Source organism: Heterocephalus glaber, unplaced genomic scaffold (genome assembly GCF_053883595.1).
Source record: "Heterocephalus glaber isolate CG9 unplaced genomic scaffold, H.glaber_assembly_v1.0 deba00001447, whole genome shotgun sequence".
Taxonomy (NCBI): Eukaryota; Metazoa; Chordata; class Mammalia; order Rodentia; family Bathyergidae; genus Heterocephalus; species Heterocephalus glaber.
In genome coordinates this window covers 5,245,593-5,271,955 of record NW_028258299.1, presented here as the reverse complement: position 1 = coordinate 5,271,955, position 26,363 = coordinate 5,245,593, and the positions used below count along the sequence as shown (strand labels likewise).

Genomic DNA, 26,363 nt, shown 5'->3' with positions numbered 1-26,363 from the left:
CTTTGAAGGAGACCTGTGTAGTATTATTTGTTTTAAAATTAAGATTAGGTTGGACCGGGGATATTTAGCTCAGTGGTTTCACTGCCTGCTGCGCAAGCGCAAGGACCCGAGTTCGATCATCGGTACCAAAAAAAAAAAGATTAGGTTGGGCCGGGGATTTAGCTCAGTGGTTTCTCCCCCTGCTGTGCAAACACAAGGACTCAAGTTCGATCGCCAGTACCAAAAAAAAAAAGATTAGGTTGGTATTTGATTTTTTAAAAATCAGAGTCATAAAAAAAATCAGAGTCATACTGGTAGAAATATATTTTGTTTTTAATTTCTTCCATACATGAGTGTACCTTCGCAGGTATCCTGTCAAAACCAGTACCAGTAAACCTGGGAATGGTTTTCCTTCAGGGAGACTGTAGCAGACATTTCTGTAGAGTTTTCTGCCTCAGAAGAGTTTTATGAAAGAGCGATTTTCTCCCTCTTCAGCAGGGCCTAACAATTTAATGTCTTTGCTTTCTGAATAGAATCCTTAGATCTAGGGAAGGAGCCAGAGGGGAGTGGGACAAACAGGGAGGGGGGCTGCAGAGGGCCTGGCAGTGGCTGGATGCTCTGCTTCCAACAGCCCAACAGCCCTGCCTAGCCCTGGTGTGGGATTCTGCACTGTCCAAGTTCTCTGCACCAAAATACTGCCCACTGGTCTCCTTTGTGTTCCTGGCTTGAGGTTTGGTGATGATACTAATGGAATTTTGCTCCAGTCATCATTTTTTGAGACAGTGTCAAAGCTGGTCTTGAACTCAACTGTGTAGCCCAGGCTGGCCTGGAATTAATGGCAGTTCTCTTGCCTCAGCCTCCCAAGTGCTGGGATTACAGGTGTGTGCCACCACCCTCAGCTTTTTTTTTTTTTTTTTTTTTTTTTTTTTTTACTTTTTAATATAGGTGAAGACAGTGAGGCAGAATTAGTAAATAATAGAGTCCTGGTTATGACTGGCACATTTTTCTCCCAAGTGAGAGCACTGAACCAGTTATCTCACCTGGGACTCAGATTCTTGATTGCTCTTTGGATTAGATTAGGGCATGGGAAAAAAAATCACTCTTCATTTCTCATAAAGACTTGGTTGGAAAACTTGATTGAGACTGGAGTACCTGCGAAGTATGAGTCATTACCTGTCTAATTTTTATCCCAGGTTATATTATAAGAGACAGCATTTTAATTATTACATGCTTCATATTCCAGGATGTAGAGACATGAATGAGTTAATATAGTTATCTTTATTTTGTAGATAACAATTTTTGTCACCTGTGTATTTGGAAGGATTGTCAGAACATAGTATACATTTTAATCTCAAACCAAGAAAAATACTCATGAAATAAGAAGTGGTCACAATAATTTTCAAAAACATGGAGGTAAAACTCAACTGGACATACAGAATTATTAAATTTAGTCAGTGACAAAAATACACTATTTCATTTAAACAACAAAATAACGGGCCGGGGATTTAGCTCAGTGGTTTCACCGCCTGCTGCGCAAGCTCAAGGACTCGAGTTCGATCCCCGGCACTGCCTCCCCCAACAAAATAAGAAACTACTTAATATTTTCGTGGTATCTCAGAACAAAAACTGTGTAGCTTGAGCACATTCAAAGGCTGTGCTGTTGTTAGCAAGGTTAAATATAAATGTGAGGAATTTATTTTATCAGATTGTGTAAACGATTAGTCATGAAATTATGACAAGCATATAGCCCCACTTTGTTGTAGACAGCCAGTAAGGCCCCATTTCACACTTGACTAAACAGACTTGATCTTGTGAAAGGCCAGGGCTCAGTGCAGGGAGCTGGGGGCAGGAAACGGCAGGGATCCCTGTGGCAGTGCCAGGGTGGGCAGGGACTCTAAGCACTGCGGAGATCCGGTGAGTCCTGCTCATCAGGGCTTTGTGAGGTTTCACGAACAGAGAGGTGGTGTACAGGAGTATTTCTGGTGTGGAGTTTATTGTACTTAAGTTCTTATTTCTGAATCCTAAAATCAGATTGAGTTAGAATACTCACTGAAATCTCTAACTATGAATGTTAGAGTTTAAAAAAGAGAGTGGAGTAGTTTCTCCTTCCCTTTCTGTCCTATATCTCCTAGATGTCCTTAGTGTTCTCACAAAGGACTGTATTTATTCTGTGATCTGTGAAAGTCGTTTAAGGGCTGGGAATGTGGCTCAGTGGTAGAGCACTTGCTGAGCATGTGTAACTCCCTGGGTTCAGTCTCTAGCACTGCAGAGAAGAAAAAAAGGGGCTGAGTGTGGTGACACACATCTGTAATCCCACCTGCTCTGGAGGCTGAGGCAGGACTGCAAATTGGAGGCCAGCCTGGATGATTTAGCAAGACCTTGTCTAAAAATTAAAAGGGCTGAGGAGGTAGCTTGGTGCTTCCTGGGCTGAATCCCCATTTCCATGATCCCCCACCCCCATAGGCAAAGAAAAAATATGATTGTATGAGTGAGTACTTTAGGTTAATTTCTTTCTGTGTTGGTATATAGTATATAGATAAATTACATTTTTATTTTCTTGGTTTAAAGAAGCCCTGTGATAAAGAATTTATTGTTATCCAGTCTCAAATTTTGTTTACATTTAATGACACGTTTTACTCTGTGCCTAAATTTAGGCATCAATGATTTTAGATTTCATCTCACATTTATTATTTACAGGGAAGTAGAATAACATATACAGAATGATTAAGTAAATATTTGCTCTTTTGCCACTATGTTAGATATTCTGAAGTTAAATATTTACTATAGAAATTAAAGCTTAGTTAAACTGAAGAACCAGCTATCCTACCTTTTAAAATGAATAGGTAAATTGTGGCTCCTAAAACTTTAGATTTAAAGTATCTGACAGAAATATTAAGAGAAAGCCCCCCTGATTATTTTAAATAATGTAGTATATGAATAGTCATCTATGAGTCCTTGTAATTTACTCTTTTGTATAAAACTCCTGTCTGGTTTGCTTTGGAAGTGTTTGTACCACTGTAAAGGCTGTTAGGACAGTCACTGATTGTTGGCTTTTGCTCCCCTTGCGCCATTTGTTTTTCTTTTTGGGATGATTTCTGTTAGTTTATTACTAAATTAGAAAAGACAGGGCTGGGGAAATGCTCAGTGGTTCTGGTGCCTGCCTCGAAAGCCCAAGGACCTGAGTTCAATCCCCGGTACCAAAAAAAAAAAAAAAAGACAAATGTGTTTTTGTTTTTGTTTGTTTTGCAGGAATTGAACCTAGATCTATGAGTTACATCCCAACTGGAAGCTTGTTTCCAGGAACCAACCTCTCCATTTGTACCAGTTCTGTCTCTTGGTGCTTATGATTGTTTAATGAAAAATTTCTAAATGTTTATTTTCTCCTTTGTTTTACATGGTTGCTTCTCTGCTTCTCTGCGCCTTTCACCCTTGTGGCTGAACCTTTGGAAATTTTGACCTGTATTTAGCGTTTGTATAGGACACCTGATGATTTGGGGGAGAGGGTTGTGCATTCTGACCCACCTTAGTGGGAAGCACTTCTCTCATTCTTTCCTGTATTTGCCTCTTTTTCTTGAGTTATAGTGTTCTCAATTTGTAGTTCCTAATCTGAGCTGGATGTGAACAATAAAAGGATTCTCTGACTTCTAAATTGGTAAGGTTTTTCACACTCCAACCAGGTGCTGAGGTGGTATAATTCTTCTTTTCCTTTCATCTTGGCTGAGTGCTTGCTCTTCTCCCGAGGACCCATTTAAACACAGCTGTTACATTTCATAGACTCTCCTTTTTGCTTTGCAGACCACAGTTCTGATTCTTAAGCTTGAGAAGCTTTTTCCCCTCAAGACTCCTCTGTTTTCCTTTCTGCATCGGTATGGCTTTATATACTTGTTCTTGAATTCCTCCTTCCTGCCATCAGAGTCTTTCTGAGAAAATTGCACGGAATGTTTTGTATCCAAACTAGAATTCCCTGGGGAGAATTTGTGTCCTAGACCATCTTTTGCTTGTTTTCTCAGATTCAGCCATTCTTTGGGAAGAAAGAGTTTCTCACATCTCGGCTCATTGTGGTAGATGGCTGACCTTTCCTCTCAGAGGTCATTGGTACCTAGAATTTCCAGGGTAAAAGGAAGCAAATGCTCCAAGGAAATACAACTTATGCATACACTGAAGCTAGTTTTGTTTTGATTTCTTCTTGTAATGAAATAATAACCACAAAGTCAGGCTAAGCATCACTGGGCAAGTTTATCTGTCTCTGTCCATTTTCCACCAGGTCTTATCTGAAGAGAGCTTTGGCGCCACTTGGTTGGGATTCTTGGGGAGGCCTTGTGATTGTAGGTCCTTCCCTAGGCATCACCCAGTACAGGTCTCCCCATCATTGTCTTAAAGCCAGTACCACAGTATTACATTACAGAAAACACGTTTATGGCTCAAATTTTAGAGAGGAATTTTATAAAGCCTCCCTGCCCAGAGCTGTGAGTTCTTCCCTTTACCTCTCTAAGTGTATGCAGCCTGCAGTAAAGGATTGAGCCGCAGATCAAACGAGTGAAATGCCCTGGGAGTGCTTTGAGACATTTCAGTCATTCTTGAGAAGGAAGACACTGGAGCCATGTGCTTCTAAAAGGTATAGTTTTATTTAAAAAAAAAAATTCAGCGCTCTGCCAGTCATCGTGTGTTATAAACACAGAGGTGACTTAGCAGCTTTGCAGAAATTGAGGCTTTGTTTTTATTGTGGAGAAAAATGCACACCCACACAGCAGTTGCATGGGACTGGAAAAGTCCTCTGAGAGTAAATAGACGTATAGTTTCCCCCGACTGTGACTGCATTAGTTGATCTGCCATAGACTCTAGCCCTGATTTTAGAGTGATGGTATAATATGTCAGTGAGTCAGAGGAGATTGGTGTGGGACGGGGAATGCAGAAAGAAAGCGCTGGCTGAGTAAGATAATGGAACCCATGATTCTAAGGCTTGGCAGATGCAGCTGTGTTGGATAAAGGTATAGTGGAGAAAAATGCCTTCTTGCTCTTTTTTACTTCAGTCAGGTTGTGTAAATTGCTGAAAGAATGGGAGAATAAAGCCTTGGATTGCTGAGGGACTCTCCCGCTACCTTTTCTAAGAATTGTAATCTGTTACTTTTGTGAGTCAAGAGTAAAGCCCCTGGGTTCACATTTATGCATATTCTTGTACTTGAAGCCATTACAGTAGATTTAAAGAGGGTGGCTTATTGATGAAATGGGCTTTTCTTTATTTTTTGAGGTGCTAGGGATCAAAACCAGGGTCTCGTGCCCGCCAGGTAACCAGTCTACCACTGTGTGGCATCCCCAGCCTTGTGTTTTTCCTTCTGTACATTTAGCTCTACATTAGTGGTGATAAGGGTTTTTGTGATGATGGAAATGTTCTGTACTTGCTCTGTCTAACATGGTAGCTACTGGCCACCTATAGCTGGTAAAGCACTTGAGATGTGGTCAGTGTGATCAAGGAACTGAATTTTACTTTTTTTCTTTTTGGTACTGGGAATTGAACTCAGGGCCTTGCACTTTTGAGGCAGGCACGGTTCCACTGAGGTAAATCCCCTGCCCAGGAACCGAATTTTAAAATTTTATGTAATTTTAATTAAATTTGAACAGCCATGTGGATAGTGACTACCATATTGGACAGCACAGCTTTGGATTAAATCTTGTAAATGACTCACATGACTGTGATGAATAACTTCTGAGGATGCTGTTTAATACAGAAGTATTTTGTAGTTTTGGAGACGCATTTTTTAATCTCTATATTTTCTTTTAGAGAAAGTTGGAATGAAAAGGAGAGTATAAAGAGAGTTAGTGCCTAAGGAGTTATAGTTTAATTAAAAAAATTAAAAGTAGCCTGTTTAAAGCTGGGGATTTAGCTCAGTGGTGCCATTGCCTGCCTCGCAAGCCTAAGGTCCTGAGTTTGATCCCTGGTACCAAAAAAATAGTAGGCTGTTTTTAAAATACATTTAAAGAAAAAAAATAAAGAATCATATCATTCTGCCTAAGAATCTGTGCTTCTTATTTATTTATTTATTTAATTTATATTTTTAGGGTACCAGAGTTTACTTGAGCAGGACAATTGAGGGTTCTGCCCCCAGGTGTGGAGGCTCAAGAAGGTGAGTGGAACAGAGGCACCAGCACAGAGGCACCAGCACGGCCCCACAGGGCGCAGAGCGACTGCCTTCATCACCTGCACCTGACCAGCTCTGCTGCGACAGTCAGCTGGGAGTCAGTTCTTTGTCCCAACATCCCAGAGTAGATCCTCAGTCACTCCAAATAGTAAATGAGTTGGTAGTTTCCTTCCAAAGGACTGAAGTGTGGAGGGATCCTCAGTCCAATTCTAATTTAACTTAACCTTGCCAGTAAAACTTTGGAGAGAGAAATAGCACATTTAACGTACACATTTTTAGAAAAACTAGTTTCAGACATTTCACATTCATAACACTCTCACGTATTTGTGGGAAGCCCTTATCTCCATCTTTCCAGCCCTGCACCCCCTCAGGCAGGAGGCAGGCTCTGGTCACAGAACCTGTCTGTGTGGCCAACATCCTAACCTAAACCTCAGGAAGAAGTGGCTCTGTCCACAGCACCGATCTGTAAGACTCACACCCCCAAACTGAGCCTCGGGGAATTTCTTCTTGAGAATTGACAGCTCTACCTGTTTGCCAATACAGACTCAAAGAGCTTTCGTAGATCAGCTTGATGTATTTTTAGGTCCTGTTTTCTGCAGAATGCCTGTTGAATCCCTCTGTGCTGTGGGAAACTAAAGATGGGAACAGTGGGGTTGTTAGCAGGGTTAACTGATGTTTACTAAGCATCTTGTATCTGGTAGACAGTGTGGATTAGTGTCCTATGTGGATTATTTTACTCATTCCTCACAGCAGCTCCTGGGATACGTTGTATTACTATCACCTTCATTTTTGTCAGTGAAGAAACAAATCTAGACAGAAACCGACTTGCCCTGGGTTATACTGTTAGCTAGGATGTGGATGTGAATGATGCCCAGTTATTCAACAAACATTTGCCGAGCTAACAGTGGAGACAGTGAGAATCAAAGGTAGTAGGAAATAAGCCCTAGGGAAGAGGGTACATGGAGAAGGCTTGTGTTGGAAAGTTGTAGAGGGACAAATTTAGCAAGATGCCTCTGCTCTCACTGCTTTGGCACCCTCAGGTGGTTTTAGGTGGGGAGAGTCTCCTCTTGAGTCCCAGGGCTCCCCTCCCTGTGGAGTTTGCTTGTTTGTGTTTATTTAAGATGAGGCCTGGCTATGTTGCCACACAGCGCCTGGGCTCAAGTGATCTGCTGTCGCGGCCACCCTGAGGTAGCTTAGCTTGGACTACAGGTGTGCGCCTCTGCCCCTGGCTCTCAGTTGAATTTAATACCCCTCTTGAGGGAGTTGACTCTTTCTCATTACCGACTAGCAGGTTCTTTTTTCTCTTTTTCAGTAGTAAATATCTGGCTTGTATTGTTCAGTCTTTAGCTTGCCATTTAGGACTGTTTTGTGATAGAATCATGCTTGTATGGTTCTTTGAGTTGAGTCCGTCTGTAGCCCAAAAAAGCCCAGATGACTATTCTGTATTGATTTCCTCAAACCTGATCCATGGTTAATGTTGATGCGGCAGGGATTCTGGAAGTCAGATAACCCCTCAAGAATGCCTGAGATTAGTTAGGTACAGTTAAGGTTTCTGTTATTCTTGGCCATGACTCATGCATGGCCTCTGAGGAAGAAAGAGGGTTGACACTGCTCATTCCTAAGTTTATTAATGTGAGGATGAAATTTCACTGGGGAGTTTCCTGTGGATTCTGACTGTTGATAATGAACTTGAACAATTTTCTCATCTATGGATTTGAGACCCTTACATGAAAATATAGAGTATAAACTTTGAGAGTATTTATAAGCATTGTGTCCCACACTTACCTTACATAGATTTTACTGTTGTTGGTGTTGATTTGGAATTGCCTGTCATTGGGTTTCCAGGGTGGTTTTTTTGGATTTTTTGGTTTTTTGGGAGAAATTGGTTTGGAAAATGCTGGAGGTTTCTTTGCTTAGCTCTATACTGTTCATCTCATGCTCCTCCTGGAGCATCTCATTCATTATTTTGGACTTCAGTATCTCCTCTATGCTGGTGACACCAGTCTATATCCTGGCCATTTGGTTTTTTAGGGGGCAGTAGAGGAGACTGAACACAGGGCCTTCCCACTGATCTGTACTTTATCTTTTATTTTGAAAGAGGTTTTTACAGAGTTGCTAAGTTACTCAGGCTGGGGCTCCAGCATGCTGTCCTCCTGCCCCAGCCTCTCAGTGTATCCTGGCCTTTCCCCAGAGTGTCAGATTGTATTTCCGGCTGCACAGTTGGTACTTGGGTCTACTTGGCCCTGTAACAGGCAGCTCTGATCCAACCAACACTTTTCAAAATTAAAATCTCTTCACCTTTAATCATTCTCTTATCAAATTCCCTGCTTTCTTTTTTTTTCCCTCCTTTATTTTTCTTCTCACTTAGGTAACTTGGAGTTTTTACCTTGCCTACATCTGGTTGTTGAAATTAGAGGTTGTTCTGTCTTTGGGTCCCCTCTCTTTGATTACTAAGCCGAAAACTTACAGGAAATGTTAGTAATGTCTCCAACTAACCTGTGATATGTTGTTTTTAATCCTAGTGAAATGTAGGATTGGCTTAAGTATGGATATAGTAATGGGTGCTCTAGAGATGCTTAAAAAAATCTTAGGAATTTCTATGGGTCTTTCATAGGTGAGAAAAGCTGCCTTTTACTATTACTACCTTTTCTGCACAATTCTACAGTTCTGAAAATACTCCCCTATGTATTCTGTTTTGGTTCTTCTTTTTCTGGTACCAGGGATGAAACTCAGGACCTTGCGCTTGTGAGGCAGGTGCAGTGCCACTGAGCTAAATCCCCAGCCCCTCCCCTCTGTATTCTGTATCATGCCATTTGTTTAAAAGATACCAAAGGAATAGGGGAAGAAACAGCACACGTATCCATCCGGTTAAAAAACTACTGCGAATTATCAGTTGCTGAAGATGGCATATGTGCCTCTAGTCAGTCGTATTGTGAGTCAGTTTGCAATTGGCAGGGTAAAATAAGAAGCAGACTTAAGAGGGATCTGTGGGGTCTGTGTTGGTATTCTCCCAGGTCCCTTGGAGCTGGTAAAGCAACTCATCAGAAGGGCAGTGTTTCCATTGAAAGCTTTTGCGAGGCAATTTCTGTGTTTGCTGATGAAGAGAGAAGGAACCCCCCCAACCCCGTTTTGGTTTTGGAGAGTGCTGCTGTAACCCTGGGCTCCACTTAACTTTCAGCCTCTGTGTGGCGTTTGTGAGTTGTGGTGGGATTCATATTCTGCAGTGTTGACCTACTGCATCGCTCGTGTTTTCCAGGTGACTGTGAAGGTTCCTGGAGACTAGAGTTCTCTAGTATACATTTACATTAGACCAGATACAAAGCTCCTGGTATTTTTGTGGTTGTCAAGAATGGAATGACTGTTTTACTTGTAGGTTTAATTTTTTCTTGATCATGAAGTTGAGGAAGCTTGTCCATTGGGACCCAGACTCTATTTAATTATCTTACCTGCAAATTCCCATGCTGTGTTTGAGAGGAAAGCTGAGAGAACAGCAGCCAAGTGATTGAGTGAACCTGCCAGCACATTGCCAATGCCAGTCTGGTTAGAAGATCTGCTTGCTGTAGTGTCCTGCTCAGTGTTTTGCAGGTATTGTTAATAGCTGTGATCTTCTTTAATTATTTGCATAATTTAATTTAATTTAATTTAATTTAATTTAATTTAATTTATGTATTTATTTATTTTTTGGTACCAGGGATCGAACTTGGGTCCTTGTGCAGCAGGCAGCGAAACTGCTGAGCTAAATCCCCGGCCCCTACTTGCATAATTTAAAAAAACTAAAGTTTGGTTGGTTTAAAGCTCCAAAGACATAACTCTGTCTTTTTTCTTAAACCCTGTATTACTTTCCTTCTCAAGATTCTGCTAGGTCCATAAATCAAAATGTTCTCTTTTAACTGGTGTTACTTACAGGCCAGTGTTAATCACTTACAAGCATCCGGGTGAATCCTTTTGTAGGCTGCTAGTCTGTAGAAAACGCTGTACCTTTGTACTGTTAACAGAAATTTGCATTTTAAATTGTAGTGCTGTAGATTTAATCTGGGTATGTTTTTATATAAAAGTATAGCATTAAGCTTTTTCATGCCATTCTTTAGAGAAACAGTGGTTTAAAAAATTTTTGGCACTTATCTTTTGGAGTCCTTTGTTTCAAAAAATTAGTGATTTCCTCAGTAAGATCTTTCTGAGACCTTGCTTTAGAGAAGGGATGTATTTATTGATGTTGGAAACTCATCATGCAGACTTGTTTTTAATCCTAGGTGGGCCTGGTCCAGCGTTAGAGGAGGTTTTTATTAGAGAATGTTACATTCTGAACATGAGGTTATTTTAGCCTCCTCTTAGGTCAATGTAATGATCAATTTAGGTACCTCTGTAATGATAAGGATGATTTTATTCTTGAATTATAGCTATTCCTTTATCAAGAATGTGGAAATGAAAAATTTCTTATCTGATTCTAGAACTCTGCTTTCCAAGTACAATTATTAGTGATTACATATTGCAAGTGTGTTTTTGGGGGCAGATAGAATTGGTATTTTATCCTGAGAAGCAGTATTGAAGATTTTTTTTTTTTGGTAACACTTGAGACAAGAGTGCTGGTATTTTTCTTTTGAGTCATTTATTGATACTTATTTTCAGTTATGAATTGTTTTCAGAGAAAACTGAATACTGAAGTTACAGTGAGGTTAACATACTGGCATCAGAAGCCAGGCACAGCTGAGGCTGAAAAGCAGAAAGGCTCTTGTGAACACCGCAGAGGAGACTACAGTTGCCATCCTACAGGTCTCTGCTTGGCTCCCTTTCATAGTTCCCTTCTTGGCATCGTAGTGGAAACATCTGTTCCCTTGCGAGGAGGTGCATTTTCTGTAGTTGCTGGAAACATCATTTTTGTCATTAAGCAGCTTACTCCTTTCTATTTAATTTCTTATATATATTTTTTGGTTGGTTGATTGATTGATTGATTGAGACAAGGTCTTGCTATATAATTCAGGCTGGCCTTGAACTCACTGTGTATCCCAGGCTGGCCTCAAGCTCACAGCAGTTCTCTTGTTTTAGCCTCCCAAGTGCTGGGATTACAGGCATGTGCCACCATATCTGGTTTGATTTCTTTTATTATTAAAGACTTTTTGGTTTTTTGAGACAAGGTCTCACTGTGTAGCTCAGGCTGGCCTTGTACTCACAGTGATCTTCTTGCTTCAGCGTCCCAAGTGCTGGGATTATAGGCATGTGCCACCATACCTGGCGTTAAGTACTCTTTTTTCCTTTTACCAGTAAATGTAATTTTTTTTTTTTTTTTTTTTTTTGGTACCGGGGATTGAACTCGGGTCCTTGCACTTGTGCAGCAGGTGGTGAAACCACTGAGCTAAATCCCCGGCCCAGGTAAATGTAATTGTTAGCTGGGCTTGGTGGCACATGCCTCTAGGGTAATCCCAGAGCCTGAGGCAGGATAATTGAAAGTTTTGAGTCTCACTTGGGTAACTTATTGAGACCCTGTTTTGTAATGAAAGAAAGGGATATAGCTCAGTGAGAGAGTACTCCTGGATTCATTTCCCTAGTACTTACCCCAATAAAAGTAACTAAATTTCTTGGGCTAATGTACATATATCTGAAATCCAGTTAAGCCTTTTCACAGCAAGTATTTAAAAACAATAAACCTTTTCAGAGTATATATAAATGTTGCTCTGTTTGACTTAAATTCTTTCAGATTTGACTTGTATTATCAGTTAGACATCATTAGTGAATCTGATTAACCTCATTTTTTCCTGAAATTGAAATTCTGTTTGAATTCATGTTTTTACTTACTGCCTTTTTTTCCTTTCTCCTGTGAATCTTAAAAAAATTTCAGGTCAGGTCTTCCAAAATTGTTCAGAAAACTGATTTTTAAATCTAATAATGCTGCTTCATGAATTTACAAGACGAGAATCAGTTTTTTTCCTCCTTGGTTCTTTTAGCTTGGCAAATATTTTCATTTGGACAGCTGGTGTGTTTCCTTGAGAAGCAGCAGGGGGAGGTGTTCCATCCTCTGCCTTCCTCCTGTGGAAACCTGCTAGGACTAGTGCTGCCTGGATTTTATTAAATTTGGTAACATCATTAATAAGGAATTTGTCCATAGGCAGTTGTTAAATATGTAGAGGGCTTCTCTGTGAATAAGATGGTGTATTGTTTCCATCTCAGGATTTCTGAACAGGGTTCTGATACTGTCTTTCCATCATCACAACTTCACTGTCAGTTCACAAATTCATCTGGCCTGACTATAATCTATAATGCATTGTTTGAAAAATTTTTTTCTGCCTTGACTAGTTCAACACCTCCCCTTCCCTTTTGGGAGCATTTGGGATTGAACCCAGGGCCTTTTGCCGAGCACAGCCCCAGCCCTTTTTATTTTTGAGACAAGGTCTCTCTAAATTGCTAAACTGCCCAGGCTAGGTTTGAATTTACAGTCCTCCTGCCTCAGCCTCCCAGAGTGCTGGGATTATAGGCATCTGGTCATTCTTTTTTTTTTTTTTTTTGGTACCGGGGATCAAACTCAGTTCCTTGCACTTGCGCAGCAGGCGCCAAAACCCCTGGGCTAAATCCCTGGCCCAAAACTCTATGTCTTTTTTGTTTTTTTGGTACCAGGGATTGAACTTGGGACCTTGGGCTTTTGAGGCAGGCCTTGGAACCACTAAGCTAAATCCCTGGCCCAAGGTCATTCGTTTTGATACCATCTAACCTTATGGTTATGGACACTGCTTATACGCAAGACTTACAGATTTCTTTAGCCCAGAACTTTATGATCTTTATGATACATGTGTATGGGTCCACTAGGCATCTCAAACTGAATACATTCTAAATGGAATTCTTAGTTTTCCTTCTCTTCCCTGTTTGAGTCAGTGGCAATTCTTCCAGTGGCTCAGACCCAAACCTTAAGTGTTTCAGCTGACTCTCCTTTTTGTCTCTGACTACATCCAATCTGCTGATGGATTATTATGGCATAATTAGAGAATATATCTAAACTCTGACCACTGCTTAGCATTTTCACCAGAACTCCCATCCCTGAGGTAATAGTCTCCTAATCCTGCAGGAGCCAGAAGGTGTATATTAAAATTAATTCATATTGTTACTCCTCTAGGGAGAACCCTGCCAGAGCTTTTCTTTTACTTGCTGTCTTAATTACTTTTCTTCTCACTGAGACACAATACCCAATATCCACAAGTTAAAGGAGGAAAGGTTTATTTTAGTTCACAGTTTGCAGACGTTTCAGTACATAGATGGCTGGCTCCATAGCACGGCGGTATGGCGGTGAGACATGGCAGAGGAGAAACAGTCTGTGGCGGGGTAGGCAGGAGGCAGTGAGGAGCAGCATCTAGCCTCCCTTTCCCTTTCATTCCATTCAGGCTACAAGCCTATTGGTTGGTGCCACCCTCACCCATTGGTGAGCCTTTCCATCATCCACATCCAGAACTGTGGTAAACCAGTTAGTGGATTAATCCAGTTGCCACACATGCTTAATCCATATTCATGCAACCTAGATCCAGCCGCCTCTGAAAAACCACACCTATGAGTGAATGAGGCTTTGGGGGGACATCTAGTTACATGCCACAACATTTGCATAGATGCTGTCCAGGTACTCCTCCAACTTTCTTCTTTGCCTTCACTGCTGCAGCCACCATGGCATCTTGCCAGGCATGCTTTTGCCTCAGACCTTTGCACTTGCTTTTCTTTCTGCCCAGAATGCCTCCTTCCCATCATTTAATCACTACTTCCCTTTAGGTCAAATAACCTCTTGTCAGTAAGTACCTTAAATAAATTAATGACCCTCCATGCACCATTGCCACTGTTATTTTTCTCCATAGCATTTATTGGCAACTATTACACTATTTATGCATTTACTTGTTTATTATCTGTTTCCACCCTCAGTGGAGTGTATGCTATCTGAGGTTAGAGACGGTGTGTGTTCTGGTTGTGCATGTATCTAGAGCTTCTAGGGTAGTGCAGTGCTTGGCACCTAGTATGTGTTCAATAACGTCTCCAGAAATAATGGAGGAATTGATAGAAAACCTGCCCTGGATATTTATTTGATGATAAATGTTACAGCTTCATTTAAGTGTTGTGGTCAAGGTCCTTGGACTTGACCTCTATTCCCTGGTCATTGACTAGTTGCTAGCAACTGGGATTGAATAATTCTAGTGGCTTTTCTGTTTATCTTTTTGAATGATACCAGGTTAACAAAGATAGCAGGGTTAATACGTTTGGTCAACCTACAGAGAATCACACCCAGTTAGAATGATTCAGACATAGAAAATAGCAAATTGAGTTTTGGCTAAGGCTTCTGCTTTTAGTAAGACCTTCTTTTCCCTTTCATCTAAGACTTACAGATTCTTTGTGTTTAGAGGGACTGCTCTGGTGAGTTTTATGATTCCATTTTCTCCTTGATCAGGTTTGTACCCATGGATTAGAAGTACATTTTGAATACTTTTGATTTTTCATGTATGTGTGAAGTGTAATTTTATTAAGTTAAAATTCACCCTGTCATTTCCTTTCATCAGTTGCTGAGAGCTTATGTGCCATGGTTGCAAATTGCTTTGAATCGTGAGCTCTGGAAACTGAAAGAAACCCTGTCCACCTTATCTACTTTTAAAGGAGGAAACATGCTTTACAGAGGTAGTAAGCCTGCCCAAGAATTCCTGTGTGTTAAAGATTAGTCCAAAAGTGGTTTTCTCTCATTCTCATTATTACATGAAATAAACTCTTTGTTTAACCTGTTTTTTAAATAAGGGTGGTCTTTCTCAACTGAAGTGGTAGAGTTTGTCCTTGTCAATTTTATATAGTCAGATGAGTGTATAAACTGAGCCTTTTCTTATTTTTTGTAAGGTAGCTGCTTGTGTGTGTATAACAATTGATACATAATTCACATATCATAATTTACATATTTAAACTATATAATGGCTTTTACTATATTAACATATTGGCAACCATCACAATAATTTATTGTAGAATATTTTCATCACCCTGAAGGAAATCCTGTAATCATACCAGAAAATCCCATTTATTCCTTCCTCTAAGCTCTAGGCACCACTAATTTGCCTTCCACCCCTAAGAATTTGCCTTCTTTGGATATTTAATATAAATGGAGTCATAGCATATGTACTGTCTGTCGTAGTTTGTTTTTGGAGATAAGGTCTCACTGTGTAGCTCAGGCTGGCCTCGAACTTTCTGTTATCTTCCTGCCTCAGCCTCCTGAGTGCTGAGATTACAAGCATATGCCACCATAACTGGGACCATATGTAGTCTTTTGGGAAGAGCATAATGTTTTCAAGGTTCATCATATTGTAATAGGAATCAGTTTGTTTTGTTTTGTTTTGCTAATCCTTCATCATATGGATGTGCCACATTTTATTTATGCAGCTACTTGGTTTTGAATGTATTTATCTTTTCCACTCTTGGTTTTCTGTTTACAGCCATACTTGGGAAAGTGGGCTTTGGAATTCTTTCCCCTTTTGCATCAGGGACTTGGGTCCTTTGGTATTTGGTTTCTTTGCTCTTGGCATTGTGGACACCGGGTTTTCTCTTTAGTTGTCTGACAGCAGGAGCCTACTCTTGGCCCCATGAACAGATCACCAAAGAGTAATACTGTTCCTAACAGTCTTCAGGGCTTGCCAGCAAACCCCAAGATTCTTGGAGCATTTGCTTCTGTTTTCCCAATTCAACTTCAGACATCTGTGTAACCACTGTTTCAGGCAGTGCTTTGAGTTAGTCCAGTTTATTTTGGAGAACAAAGAGCATGGCATATTGTAGTTTTTGTAAGGGTGTTAGTTTGAGGGACTCCATATTAGTCCAGCATAATTTTGAGTAAAGAACATAGGTGCTAACCCTTTGAAACATCTGTAGTAGACAGAAACTTGTTTGAAGCAGTGATTCTCAGCTGCAGCATATTTGCTCCCCAGAGGACAGCAGGCATTAGCTGAGACATTTTCTTCTGGTTTTGATGAGCAGAATGGGCCGTGCTCTAGGATCTACACGGGAAGAGGCCAGGAATGCTGCTGAGCATCTGCAGTCTTCACACAGAGAACTGTCTGGCCCCAGTTCAGTGTACTTGAATTGAGAAGCCTGTGCTTAGGGTTAGCAGTGTGTCTTCTTTAACCCACTAAGTAGAAGAGATGTAAGAGTAGCCCGGTTACACGGTGGCAAAATTCAGTAATAGTCAAAAACTGAACTTTTTTTTTGGTACCAGTGATCGAACTTGGGGCCTTGCACTTTCAAGGCAGGCGGCAGAACCACTGAGCTAAATCCCTGGCCCTCAAAAACTGAACTTTAAAACATTTTTATTTAAGCCCCCCTCCACCCCAGTCCTTTTTGAGACATGTTCTCATTGAGTCACCCACACTGGCCTGGAACTTGTCATCCTCCTGCCTCAGCCTCCCAGTGCTGGGATTACAGGTGTGTGTGTGCGCCACCATGCTCGCCAGAAACTTCACATTTAATTAAATGCATAAGAAAGCAATTGGCTATGTGAATGAGTATGTATTCTTGAACAGTTAGGGGGTTTTTTTTGGTACCGGGCATTGAACTCAGGACCTTGCGCTTGCAAAGCCAGGGGGTGGAACCACTGAGCTAAATACCTAAGCCCTGGAGTTTAAATTTTTCTGGGAACCTAGGGTACCTCATCTTTGAGAATTTCTTTTTCAAATAATAAAGACAACATATTGCTTCTTACTTTATTTTAATTAGGTTGTTACTTGAAACGTAGAATTGTACTGTTTTGGACACTTTTTCACCTTTTGCAGAGGTCCCGCGTTCTGTTATTCCATGTCTTTGGGGAGGAAACTAAGCTGTTGTATCTGTCAGAAGCTCCCAGTCCAGGTCTCAGTGTCCCCCAGTCTCTTGGAGCTGATGGGCCGCTCTGGAGAGCAGGCCTGCTGGGGTGAGCGCCTTCCTTCGGCCTGTGCTGTGCTGTGCTGTGCTGTGCTGTGCTGTGCTGTGCTGTGGCCCGTGCTCCTTCAGTGAGACCTGTTCTGAGAACAGGTAATAAATGCATAGCAGGACCACTTGCATTTAAATATTAACCATGTAGAGAACCGCTTAGGAGCTGTTTGTCCGTTTGGGCGTATGTTTGGTTTGGGTCAGGTGGAAGAACTTTACAACTTGGAAAACTGACTGCTTTCAGTACCACAGCTGTTTCAATGGAAAACAGTTTTATTTCTGCATGAATTTACAGTTCTGCTAACTCCATCTTTCAGTGTCACCTTGTAGCTTCATCAGTGGTTCTCTGGCATATTTTGAGGTATTCTCCACCATAGGTTGCTGTTTATGAGAAATGCCTTGTTTCTTATTCAGTGAAAACAAGTGTCAGAGTAACATTTCCTTTTCCAGAGCAAAAGCCATTACATTTTCTTTCCCACGCATGTTGATAAGAAAGAGAACAGGAAAGAAAATTGATTTCTCTTTAAAAGCAGTCACCCAGCTGTAGCCTGCCACTGTGGTTTCGCATGCTGGCTGCAGCTGCTTCTCTGGGTGGCAGCCACAGAGTGTGCTGCTCATTTAGGTTCTCCCACACCTGGACCAGACCTTTTGTTCTTAAAAGAGGCACAATAATTGCAAAACTGGCAAAGGCAGAGGTACTTGAGGTGCTTTGGTTCCTTACTTAAACTTTTTGAGATAATGGACTTGAAAGCAGGTTTGTTTGGAATGACACTACCCACTTTTGATGGAAAATAACTCCTAGGAACTGGGTGTGGTGTCCCAGCACTTGGGAGGCTGAGGCAGAAAGATTGCTGTAAGTTCAAGGCCAGCCTGGGTTTCATAGTGAGTTCAAGGCCAGGCTGAAGTATATAGTGAGACCTTGTCTCACAAAAACAAAAACAAAACTCGTAGGGCAAATAAAATGAATATTCCTCAGTTGCTGTTTTCATCTCAGTAGCGTGCAACAGCAGCACATTTGCTTAGCCTACTATGTTAGACAGCCTGGCTTTTAAAGGATGTGTAATTTAAAGCTCATCAGCCTTTGGGATCTGGGGCTGGAAATGTAGCTCAGCGGTAGATCACTTTTAGTGTGTACGGCCCTGGCTTCATTCTGCAGCTTGGGGCTGGTAGGGAGGATGAACTCTGGAGTCAGTGGCCTGGGTTTATAATCTGGGTCTAACACATTAACTGTGATTCCAGTCAACTTGCTCAGCTTCTCTGTGCTTGCTTTGGCATTAGTGAAAGGTACATAGTATTTCCTACTAAACAGGGTCAGAGTTAGAGTGATTGTATTTTCTCTTTTGGTTTGCATATGTTTTTCCTGCGTAATTACTGATTGTGTCTCTTCACTCTCACATGTGTCCCAGCTTGAATGATAAATTATGCTGTCACCATTATAGTGAAAATTAAGCAAGTTAATGTGTAAAATGCTTAGTGCATATTAAGTGTCCACTGGATGTTAGCTGCTTTATTAGTTTAGGAGCGTCCATTATCTGTTCTGCTGCCTCTACTTAAACTTATTTCCTACTGTTTTTTACCCCTGCGGCTGCCATCAAGGACAGGTGTTTAATGGATACTTCTAAGTCTAGTTCCTCCCACCTGAAATGTCTTTCTCCTTCTCTTTGGTTTTCCTTATCCTATTCATGGCTTATGAGCCAGCTCAATTCCCACTTCAGTTATTCATGAAATATTTTTCCCAAATAAGCTTCCTCCTAATGCCCCCCTTATTGATCTAGCTTATGTGTGAGAGACAGAAAGAAGTAGTAATTTATCTCTCATCTTTATGTGCCAGACAGTGAATTAGGAACTGGAATAAAGAGAGAACAAAAGCAGTCAAGGGGCAGTTTCTCATGGGGCTTTGAGTTTGAGGGTGGAGATAAAGTTAAATTACACAAATAAATGTAAAATTACAGATGGGGAAAGGGCTGTGATGGGAGTCTAACCTAGATTTTGGGCAAGAAAGGCTACTTGATGAAGTTGCTGTTGAGATGTAACCCAAAGAAGAGTGGAAGACCCCTAGGCTGGGAGAGGAGGCAGGCAGAGGGGAACATGCTGGGAGGAGGCTGGGGATACTGGAAGCAGGACAGAGGTGTGAGATGAGGCCAGGGAAAAGACCTTGCAGTGCATGGTAGGGATTTAAGTTTTTATCTAACAGGAAGTTACTAGAGTGTTGAAGGTGGGGATCGACATAATGGTATTAGCTTTTGAAAGGACTGTATTTGAAGAGACCAATCAGGAAGGCGATTGAAGTGGTCCAGGAAAGCCATACTAGTAGCTTAAACCAAGGGGTTTGGTGTTGGAGAAGTTCAGAAATAGGATGAGAGATGATCTACAAGCCGTGCTGATCTGGAGCCAGCACGTGCCTCTGGTTTGGGTTCTCTGAGAAGCACCTTCGAGACATTACCAGGGGACCTCAGGAGGTGGTTTTGACATGCATCTGGAGCGGAAGGAGAAATCTGGTAGACAGGTACATTTTGTGGATCAGGAGGAAAGTAGGGGATGAGAAGAGAGGGCTCTAGGGTGTACCCTGACAGAGCTGCTGTACTGGTTGGCTTATGTAGCAAGCAGAACAGCAGATAGCCCCAGGAGAAGGCCACACACTGAAAACCAAAGGGAAAGAGACCTTCCCGAAGGGGTGTGTTGCGTGGGCACACCTGTTGTAAAGTGCACATTGTGCTGTGCAATTCAGTTCTTAATCATGTAGTAGGACAGGGGAGTTTCTCGAGGACAAGGTGATGTTTTGGCTGCCTTTCTGCCTTGTATATGCTCTTGGGTATTATCTATTAATATAGCAGATAATAAGTCATGACCGAAGGAAATTGTGTTACTGAGTGAGCATTTGTGAAACACTCTGCAGATTTCATTTACATAAGAAATATTTAGGGCTGGGGATTTAGCTCAGTGGTGCTGCCGCCTGCCTCACATGTGCAAGGTCCTGAGTTTGATCTCTGGTATAAATAAAAACCATAAGAAATATTTAATTCTTAGTAGTAACCCTGTGGAATAGATAGATAGATGTTGTCCTCATTTTACAGCAGTGCAACTGTAACTCAGACAGGTAGAGTAATCCCCAAGGCATCCAACATACAGTAGATAGGGTGTGAAGATGTTGGATCTGGCTTCTTAGTCTGATGTCCAGTTCCATCATGGGGCCAAACCTCCTGGGACAGTAATGAGAGGAAGTGGTTTTCTTTCTTTCTTTCTTTCTTTTTTTTTGGTACCAGGGATCAAACTTGGGACCTTGCGCTTTCGAGGCAGGCAGCTGAACCACTGAGCTACATCCCTGGCCCAGGAAGTGGTTTTCTTAAACGAGGGTTGAACCTTGAGCATGACTGAAAGTTTGGTACTTTGTCTGAATTGCTTCTGAGAAGTAGTCTGAGGTGTTGGGGGTGGGTAGTTTGGGCTTTATTTTGAAGAGATAAAATGATGTCTACAGAAGTTGAAGTAATGTGAAATAATGAATATTTCTGTGTCATTGGCTGTTGGAGGCATCAACCCTGATTGGATTAAAACAAAATTAAGCCAATTGTCTAAATTTTTGTCAATTAAGATAAAATGATATACTGTTTGATAATCAGGAAACTATAGGAGAAATACGGTTTCTTTACTTTAATGAATCCTGAGGTACTGCTTTTGGAAATGGGGAATATATAAGTCTGTTTGGTATATTCTCTCCACTCAAGCATAACTAATAAATATTTTTATGAGTGCTAAAATCTTTATCAAAAATTTATTTTTCACTCACTTTTTTGGGTGATTTTACTTAAACTCAAGGCTTTATAGACCAAATTAAAAACTGAATTTTTATCTCCAGCCGAGACCGCTACCTGCTTAAATCTGTGTGTGTGCGGGCTCTGGGGTAAACCCAGGGCCTGGCGCATGCGAAGTACATGCTGCACCCCTCAGCCACACCCTGGCCCCTTTGGGTGATTGTCACAGGCTTCTCCACCACAACACAGTCCTTCACACCGAAGCTCCTGGTTTCCCCCACAGAGCCTGGGAATGGCAGTTTCGTCCATCAGTCACACAGGCCAGCTTCCTGGAGTTGCCCTGGACTTTCTTCTCTCATGCCTCACTTCCCAGGGATCAGCTACCCTGACCTCTTCCCGGATGACTGCAGGAAGTACCCTCTCTCACCGGTCTTTGTGAGGTCCCCACATCTGGGTTTTTCTCAGTGGCCAGAGTGACCTGTGTAAACAAGTCAGACTTTGTCTTTGCTCTTCGCATCCCCGCTGAAGTGTCTGAGTCACTTCATTTCACTTCAGGGAAAGCCAGAGTCCTTACACTTACCTACAAGGAGGGACAGGATCCAGGCCCTCCTGCTCCTGCCCCTTCACCACTTGGAATTCTTCTCCAGTCCCCTGCCCCCATTTGGCCTCTTGCCTCTTGAGTGTGCCTTGCTCTCCTACCTTCGGATATGTGCACTTGATTTTGTCTCTCGCAGCATAGTCTCCCTCCATGTGTCCTTGTAGCTTCCTCCCTAACTGTATTTTTCAGAGTCAAAACACTTCAGAGAGGCCTTTCCTGACCATCTGGTTTAATTGCAGCCCCCCCATCCCATCTCCATTGAACTCCCCATCTTCTCATAGGTGTGTGTGTGAGTGCATGTGTGGACAGTTCTGTGCACACCCCTTTTGTTTATGATGTCTCTGCACTCCCTGGAACATAAGCTCCACGAGGACTGGAAGTTTTGCCTTTCTCTGATGCTCCCAGCACCTAGAGCTGTAGCAACCATTCAGTGGACATTTGTTCAATGAATAGGTGACACTTCTGAATCCGAGATGTGTTCTAGATTAGGTTAGATTCTCTTTTATTATTTATTAAAGTATGTTAACTCTGCTTCATTGGCTTCAATATCCATTGACACATACATTTTTGTTGTTGTTGGGTTTTTTGGTCCTGGGGATTGAACTTGGGACCTTGCGCTTTCAAGGCAGGGGGTGGAACCACTGAGCCAAATCCCCAGCCCGACACATACATTTTTAATATTTTGACTTTCTTGAAGAAAAAAATTTTTTGAGAGGTGGTGAGAGGGCAGAGTGTTTGGTAACCTGATGTGTGAATTACCAGCATGGATAAATGTAGGAAATGTTGGTGCTTTTGAGGAGCTGGAGACCCAGCCCACAGGAAGCCGCAGGTACTAATCAGGTCACAAAGGATTGAGCTTTGTAAGAGCTGCCTTTCTACTCGGTTGTGTGGCCTTGTGCATAGGACCCTTTCTCAGTTTTGTGATCTATAAAGTGGGAGTGATAGCCTCCTTCCTGGTCACTGTCAGAAACCTCAGGTTGCTGTAGCAGTTGTTGTTGTATTGTCTACTCTGTAGATCATTTCTATGAAGTTGAAGTGACAGCTGTTTCTCAGTACAGTACCATGTGCTTACTCTCTTGAGTTATTTTCAGTGTCACCTTGATGGTGTATGTTGGTTATTGTCACTCAGAAAAATTATGATTAATATGTTAGATGGGAGAAAAAATATTTCCCCTTTGAGCTGTAATTTAGAACCAAATATAATTGGTAACTGGATTCACTTTAGCTTTGTAATACCAGGGTTGTTAACTGAAATTTGGCTATATAAATATAATTTATTATATATTGTATATCTATACATTAATATATGTATAAGTAGAGTCGATTTTGAGATTGCCAAGAACATTGATTTTGTATTTATGTCCCCGTGCGTGTGTGCACGTACTTACACATTACACTGAATTTCATTTTGTTGGATGTCTTTTCTTTTGTTTCTTGAAATTTTTTTTCTAACTCACTTTTGGCAAAACAACTGTTCTCTTTGTAGGAACACAGTATAATTTTAGAGTGAGTAGTGTTGAATGTACAATTTATTTCTTCCTTTCTTAGTTCTGAAATAACATTTAAAAAAAACAGTTTTCTGAAGCAGTTATCTTGTTAACACTAGGGAGTTAGTTAACAGTTTAAACTCAAGAGAAATCTTTCTGTCCCAAACTGCAATTTAGAGGAGGTTTCCAGCCTAAGATCCTCCTGTTTTGGCCTCCCAGTAAATATTGGTAAGTTTTCAGTGTCCAAGAGGAATGTGTTAGCAACTGTGTTAGCTGATAGCCTTTTCTCTTGTATGATTGGCTTGTGCGTGCTGGAAATTTAAACCTGGTGGAGAAAGTAATATGTCTGTATTGTCACTTGATAATTTCAGTGGGCTACAGGGATTTGGGAGTTTATTACTTTTTGTTTAGCAGATGATTCATGTATGCAAAAGTTTTGTAGAATAATTTTTCCTTTCCTTGAAATATGCTTAGAAAATCGAAAGCCAATCTGAAAATTCTATGTGGAAAGAAGTACTAGGTTTGTGCCATATGCTTTCAGCCTTATCACCTTGCTTGTAGATGATCACTATTATTACTCCTTCCTTGGCGTCTCCCAAAGTGTTGCTGACACCTTTTATTTTTCCTGAATTCCTAAGGATAATCGGCATGCTTATGGGAGTGTGGCCCCCCCCAATCAGGTTTGATCTCAGAGCGTCATAGAGAATCTGATAATTCTATGGTTTGGGCATGACCAAAGAGAATTTTCTCTGCATCTGAGGCATATAATTGCATCTGACTTATCTGTTGTTGTGTAAGTAAACAGGAGCAATCTTTTGTTTCTTTGCATGTGTTCTTTCCTGTCTGGCCCTGGTAGCATGAGAAACAGATGGTTCTCACATTGATCACTGGCTTCCTTTTGTTGTGTTTGAGCATGGAGGGCAAGGATTATGAGGTGTGCTTCTTGCATTGTGTTTTTAGTTCTGAACACCTGATATGCAGAGACAGTATTTAGTAAAGATTTTTGAACAAATGAGGTGTTGGGAAAGATGATAAAAGATCAGACAAGATACATTATTGCTATTAGGAATTCCAAAATGATTTTAAACAAATGTGGTTTTTCCCCTGCTGTAAACTTTTTATGAGAATCTTGGGGTGGGAGTTTGGGACTCAGTCTTCTCGTTGCATACTTTAACAACTTTAGATTTTTCTTGTTGAATTTAGTTTTTGAGGAGTTTATTAGGGAAATTGTTAATGGTGGAAATTTGGAAGACTGTAAAAACCACCTAATATTTCCTAAAGCCCAAAGGTTGTTTTTGGAAGCTGTTAGTTTTGTTAAGGCAGAGATAATAAATGTTTAGAAAAGCCATTTTTCCTGGAACTGAATGAGAATGGGAGACTGAGAAGATGTGTAAGATGTAGTTAAGGGTAATTGAAAGACTCTTGCTTTGAAGCTGTCGCTTTCATTGGTGTAAAGCATATTTGTTTTTTAAAGGCACTCTGGAAATTTGGAGAAGTAGGTAGTCTTCAGAAGGTAGTCCACTCTGTGACATCCTAACATGTTTCCCACAGTTCTCCACTTTAGTATTTTTTCAGGTGGAAATAATTTTTACTATAGGGTCTTTCCTCCTTTAAATTTATATTGTGGGTTATGAAGTGCTTGTTTATAATTATTCCTATTATGTGTTGTCTTCTAGGGTGCATTTTAGTTTTTCCTTAAAGAAAAAACAATTGGTGTACAGGAGTACAGTTTATTCTTAGCCTACAGATTTTTTTTTCCCCCTCACTATGTAGCAATGGCTGGCCTGAAAGTCTTAGAGATCCTCCTGCCTTTCAGCCTCCCAAGGACTAGGATTACAGATGTCTGCCACCATGCTCGGCCGGATGGTGTTTAATATTGACATTGTGAAAAGACCCCAAACCATTACTAGCTGAGGCCAAAAACTATATATTTGTGTTATGAATCATTTGCTCTAACTTTTTAACTATGGTCTGAGACATGTTTTAGATAAATCTAAAGCATGAATAAGAGATTTAACAAAACATCATTTTTTGAAGAAAATAAGAGGAAACATTAAAACAATTTCTTCCTCTCTTGTTTCTCTTATAGCATTTTTGAAACGTTGGGGTTATTGGAGTGGTTGGATTTTCCCTGGAATTGAGTGAGAAATTCAGAAGACTGAAGCCCAGGCTTACAGTCTACCTTTCACGGAGGCCTAGCCGTGAGAGGACAGAAGAAGGCACGTGGCGAATCATGACAGCTGATAAAGACAAAGACAAAGACAAAGAGAAGGACCGGGACCGAGATCGGGACCGAGAAAGAGATAAAAGAGATAAAGCAAGAGAGAGTGAGAATTCAAGGCCACGCAGGAGCTGCACCTTGGAAGGAGGAGCCAAAAATTATGCTGAGAGCGATCACAGTGAAGATGAGGACAATGACAACAATGGTGCCACCACTGAAGAGTCCACCAAGAAGAACAAGAAGAAACCACCCAAAAAAAAATCTCGTTACGAAAGGACAGACACTGGTGAGATAACATCCTACATCACTGAGGATGATGTTGTCTACAGACCAGGAGGTAAGGAGGCTGCAGTTGTGACTGCACAGAGCCTGTGGGAGAAGAATGATCGTAGCATTTTGATGAAAGAAATGTCTTCTTTACAGGTTAAGCAGGCCTGGAACCCAGAAGAGTAGACAGTGCTTTTGGATGGGAAAACTTACTAAGCATGTGACCCACCGTAGGCCTGTTTAATCACTTTTTGCTTGTGTCTTCTTTGACTTGGCCTTCCCCTGGTTTGTGTGTTTATAAGTTCTTTCCTTGTTTTCTCATGCCACTTGTTCTTTCTCTTAATCATCTGCTTGGCATTTTCCATCTTTTGGATTCACCCTTGTTTTTCACCTTGACCACTCATAAATTAGTCTGTGATGACTCTGCCGAATGGAATACATACATGGTGGAGACAAACCTCAAGATTCTTGGAAACAGGAAATATTATGTTGGAACAGTATTGGCCAGAAGCTGGATAGGTTTTTTGGGGCATGGGTGGTATTCAGAATTGAACTCATGACCTTGTGCTTATGAGGCAGGGGGCACCACTGAGCTAAATCCCCGGCCCTAGATAGGTCTTTTTAATGGCCTTCAGATCAAGGGTTATCTCTGCCATTAGCTGTTAGCCTCCTTTCCCAAAGTATTGAACTGGAGCCTCACTAATCAGTGATAATAGATGATGGCAACTAACCTGTGAGGTTCTCCAGAAAATGTACTTTGGCCATTCATTGTATTTAAGCTTACAGCTTTACTCAAAGACAGACCCAGCTTTTTGATGAAATGTTGAATACAGGTTATTCAGAACCTGTCTAACCCCAGCAAAGTCTTTTTTCATTGGAAATATTTTGTGTTTTAAGATGATTTTCTTACAAGAGCCAGGAAAACTAGTGAAGGTCATTTTGTTTGCATGACTTACTCTGCAGAGGAGTGACAGTAATTTCATAGGAGATATAATTAATAGATTAAAGACATGACTTTGATGTTTTTCCAAGAAA

At 41.1% G+C, this 26,363-nt stretch overlaps 1 protein-coding gene across 9 annotated transcripts in view; it reads left to right on the top strand.

The window, feature by feature from the left end:
• Positions 1 to 26,363, top strand: part of Rere (arginine-glutamic acid dipeptide repeats) — a 385,951-nt gene that overhangs the window by 119,649 nt on the left and 239,939 nt on the right. For 8 of the 9 annotated variants that reach the window (XM_087214426.1, XM_004863673.3, XM_004863669.3 and 5 more), the window contains one exon: positions 24,930 to 25,398. In XM_087214426.1, the coding sequence (XP_087070552.1) occupies positions 25,074 to 25,398 (325 nt within the window). In that variant the 5' untranslated portion in view covers positions 24,930 to 25,073. Of the gene's footprint in view, positions 1 to 6,036; positions 6,102 to 24,929; positions 25,399 to 26,363 lie in introns of all 9 variants that reach the window. The other variant, XM_004863671.4, reaches the window with a different exon arrangement.